Source organism: Gavialis gangeticus, unplaced genomic scaffold (assembly GCF_001723915.1).
Source record: "Gavialis gangeticus isolate Ggan-Ray unplaced genomic scaffold, GavGan_comp1, whole genome shotgun sequence".
Lineage (NCBI taxonomy): Eukaryota > Metazoa > Chordata > Crocodylia > Gavialidae > Gavialis > Gavialis gangeticus.
In genome coordinates, this window is record NW_017729032.1 from 129,893,068 (window position 1) to 129,897,259 (window position 4,192).

General features: G+C 42.2%; 1 protein-coding gene and 1 long non-coding RNA gene across 3 annotated transcripts in view; one reads left to right on the top strand and one right to left on the bottom strand.

The window, feature by feature from the left end:
- BIVM (basic, immunoglobulin-like variable motif containing) overlaps nucleotides 1-3,638 on the top strand; it is a 38,440-nt gene extending 34,802 nt beyond the window's left edge. For both annotated transcript variants that reach the window (XM_019524381.1, XM_019524382.1), the window contains 2 exons: nucleotides 2,508-2,604; nucleotides 3,123-3,638. In XM_019524381.1, the coding sequence (XP_019379926.1) occupies nucleotides 2,508-2,604; nucleotides 3,123-3,401 (376 nt within the window). In that variant the 3' untranslated portion in view covers nucleotides 3,402-3,638. The remainder of the gene's footprint in view (nucleotides 1-2,507; nucleotides 2,605-3,122) is intronic.
- The window catches only part of LOC109302683, an 834-nt gene continuing 235 nt past the window's right edge, over nucleotides 3,594-4,192 (bottom strand). Inside the window, exon 2 of the long non-coding RNA XR_002098893.1 lies at nucleotides 3,594-4,187. This is a non-coding gene — a long non-coding RNA (uncharacterized LOC109302683). The remainder of the gene's footprint in view (nucleotides 4,188-4,192) is intronic.

The window sequence follows — 4,192 nt, forward strand, 5'->3', positions numbered from 1 at the left end:
CTCCCGCACTTGCACCCCCAGACCCCAACGGCTGCTTCCCCAACCCCAGGCACCAGCACTTTAACACCCCCCCCCCCAAAAGCCTCTGCTTACCCCAGGAGCAGAGGGGGGGCCCTCCGGGGCCTCCTGGCAGAGCCCTCCTGGGCAGCACAGGGCAGGAGGGCCTGGGCTGGGGCTGCTGGGGCAGTACCTCTGCCCCCTGCTGTGCAGGTGGAGCCCCAAGTGATCCTGACTGCAGCTGGAGCTGCTGGTAAGTGCCGGGATTTTTTGTTTGGTTGTTTGTTTTTTTTAAGTGAGCATGCTGGGGTGGAGGGGCAGGGAGCAGGGGTTGAGGGGGCCGGCGGGGGTCCCTCCCATAATTCCCTCCTCCAGCCCCCCCAGCCCCTTACTCACCGGCTCTGGAGTCCTGGTGCTGAAGCATGCTGCTTCAGCACCAGGGCGAGGGGTCAACCATGGAGATGCTCTGGCAGCCAGAGCATCTCCCTGGAGGACCCAGCCTCTGGTTTCTTCCCCTCTTTTAAAATTCGGGTTTTTTAGACCCCTGGATATCCAGGGGTCTAATTTTCTCATTCCCACACGTGCCTCTTGCCCCGTCTCAAAGGGGTTTGAGACGGGGCAAGAGGCACGTGCACGCTTGTCTGGACGTGCCCTACCTGTTCAAAGGGGATTGGAATACACACTAAGTGCCAAGCTGCAACAAAGCCAACACGATAAGACAATCCTGCCCACTCCAAAGAGTGAAGTAATCTCTCTGTCTCCAGTCTATTCTGCACAGATCTGAGCACCCTGCAATTCGCTCAGCTGTTTCTCTACTTCTGACTTGCTTCATAATCTTAATTTTCTAGGCCAGATCCTATTTTTAGGCTGTTTCTTCCTTCCATCGGGATGCTTATCTTTCTCAGCTTCCCTGGAGACCTGTTTGGTGTCACTACCTTGTCACAGTGTTAATCGTCTGTGTCTGAGGGGTCTTCCATCATGTAGGCCAGGTAGCTTTAGCTTCAGTGTCCCTTAACCCTTATTTCTGTTTCGCCCCTCCCAATTTTCCTCAGGGAACCGAGGTATGGAACATTTTGACAACATGAACACATTTAAACTAGAAATGTTACAACTAAACTCATAATCTGTCAGACCTTCTATCTAATATTTAGAATATTTTGGCCAATGTGACAAGACTATCAGCAATAAAGGATGCTGGTCATTCAAGGTTAATAAAGCTAATCCCCACAAAAGTTCACTTTCATGAGTGTGACTGATGTGCTGAACCATGTGCTTCCTCAGCTTCTGCCTTAAGCCTCCTGTGACAGAGGCTTAAAATAGCACAGGGAAGAGTCCCAGGGTATGGCTTCTGTTAAACTGTTTTGGCTTATATGCATGCTCCCTGTTGCTTAAGATTCTGTAGTTTCAATTCAACCAATAATTAATTGGAGGGTTTCCAGTGTGGGATTAGAGCCCTAGAGAAGCAGGGCTGGAAGGGGCCTTGAGAGGTCATCTAGAGTAGACCAGCCTTTCTACCCCTGCCCCCTCCCCCCCAGCAGGATCATTCCTATCTAAACCATTTTATACAAATCCATTTTTTACAGAGTCAACCTTGACATAACACAAGACATAACACTAACCTGCCATGGATAAAGCAGGGCGACCAGTGGCCCTGGGGTTCTGTTCCCTTTTTGCCTCGTGGCAACCAGAAAACCCAGCAATATGGGAAATACCAATGGTAGAACATAGTCATAGCTGTGCCTACATCATCCCTGACCAAGGCCAGTTCAACCTCTTCTTGTGATCTCTAGTGATGGACAATCCACAACTTTCTTGAGCAGTGTCTTTCATTGCATCACTTTTCTAATAGTGAAGAAGTTAGTCCTTTTATCCTGTGGATTAAAGGAATGGATGTTTTTGGTTGGATTGGGAAAAAAAACTAAGAGTTGTGGAGAGCCTCTGAGCAGGCAAGGGATGTCTTGGATTGGCAGAGTTGACTGCTAGAAGGACTCAAGCCAATTGGCTGTGGAAGCTATGAGAGAACTAGGGTGTATTTAGGGTTGTGAGGAGCCAGCTATAAATGCTAGGTTAAGAGAGGGAGTGGTTGTAACTAAGAACAGGAACAAATAATACAGGAAGTATTGTAATGTAAATGTAGACAATGTTGTATACATGTAGTTTGGAAAAAAGGAATAGTCCCATTACAATTAAAATTGCAAATTTGTAGAGGTAAGGAGTGCGGGTGTCTGTCTACCTAGAGCCCTCTTACCATCTTCCACGACAACAAATGGCAGTGATGTTTGCGTTGCTCACTTTAGGTATTGTTCTTCAATTTAAGATTGTATATCACAGCTGAATGTCTAGTATTAATACTGATTTTGTGTGGAGGTGTGTGTGTGTGTGCATCCATACAAATATTTCTCTTTGCATCACAGGCAAACATTTAAAAGCATAGAATTATATTAATTATGTATCTGTAGCTTGAATTCTACTGGTGTAGAAGATTTTTGATGACAAGTCTTATTCTTTAGGTGGGCAGATATTGTCACTGACCTAAACACTCAAAATCCAGAATACCTGGATATTCGGCACCTGGAGAGGGGACTGCAGCATCGAAAGACAAAGAAGGCAAGTTTGTTATGGTCAGTTTGTTAGATGAGGAAAGTTTTTTTAGTAGATAAATTTCCTGGGAAAAACTGTATAGCTTGAGAGGCTTTAACTTGCTTGGGTGAAGTCATCTGAGTGATAATAACTGCTGTTAAATTTCAGTGACTAATACAAGTGCTAAAGATGTTGCCAAACACAGGAGTTTAGTTGTTTTCACAACCTATGATATGCCTGGCTATCATTATACAGCTACTGGCTATCATTATATAAGAGATGGTAGTATATTATATGATGGAAAGTTCCAAGTCTGTGTAGTTTTCTAAGGGAGAATTACATCGCTGAGAAGATTTGCTTTTTAGGAAGAGTCTTTTGAAGCCTGGCGACTTGAAATAGGGTGGAGTGGATAAGAGAGGTGGTTCTGGTTTCTTAGACAGATATTCAAAAGTTCTTCATAGGTAATGCTACCACAAGTAACCGTTGAAAAAGTTATCTCTGCACACCTTTTTATGAAGACCTCTTTTTTTGTTTGTTTTTATTAGGTAGGAGGAAATCTTCATTGCATCATTGCGTTTCAGAGACTTAACTGGCAAAGATTTGGTCCTTGGAACTTTCAGTTTGGAAATGCTAGACAAGATAGGCAAGGACAAGTAATTGCCAAATCTGAGAGTGAAGACAATATCTCCAAGAAACAACATGGACGTCTGGGCAGATCTTTTAGTGCTGGTTTCCATCAGGAATCTATGTGGAAGAAGTCTAATCTTCGTGACAGGAGGAACAGTGGATATCAGAGTTATACAGATTATGATGGGAATGATTAAAATTAACTTTAGTATATCAAATGTCTTGTTCTAAAGTTAATTTTAATCTAGACATTGTAGGGGATTTATTAATCCTAGAATACATAAGTATAGAAATCATGGTACAAATGGCAGTCTCATGATTATTTGATGTATATGCTTGTATTACAGTGGCGCTGGGTGAGATCAGATGTAAACTAAGATAAGCACAGATTATTGTACTTTTATAATCAAAGTAAATGTAATAAGCAAAATCAATCAGTAATTTTTTTTCAAGAATTGTATATTTGGGACAATGAAAACAAAAGCAAATTGGGGCAAAGCAGTTTATGTAAAGAGACATCATTGAAAAGAACATGTAATACTCAAAGCATGAGATTTTATTTAAGATTTTTCAACATGATTATTCTATATATTCTTGAAGGGTAAAAAGTAAACATTGCCATCTTGTTTAACATTTTTATTTTAAAGGTTGCCATTGCCCAAGTAAAAAACTATAAAGCTTTTCAGACTTATGAAATGATCTCAGTCTAGTTCCCAGTGGAGCATCAGCATCATTTAAAATAACCCTAGTTTGACACAAAGGTAAGATGGGCTTGTACTAGTATTGTATTATTACTCCCAAGCAGTCTGCTTTGTTAGGCTCCTTACTCCCAGTCTCTTTTCAGAGCATTACATTTACTTCATTTTATATGGGCTTTCTCAGTAAAAATGAAGTTGGATTGGCCACTAACCAAACAAACCAAGCACTGTTCTTTTGGCAATTTTCTCCCCTTACATTGCTTTTCAAAATGTCTTTGTTGCACTCTAAT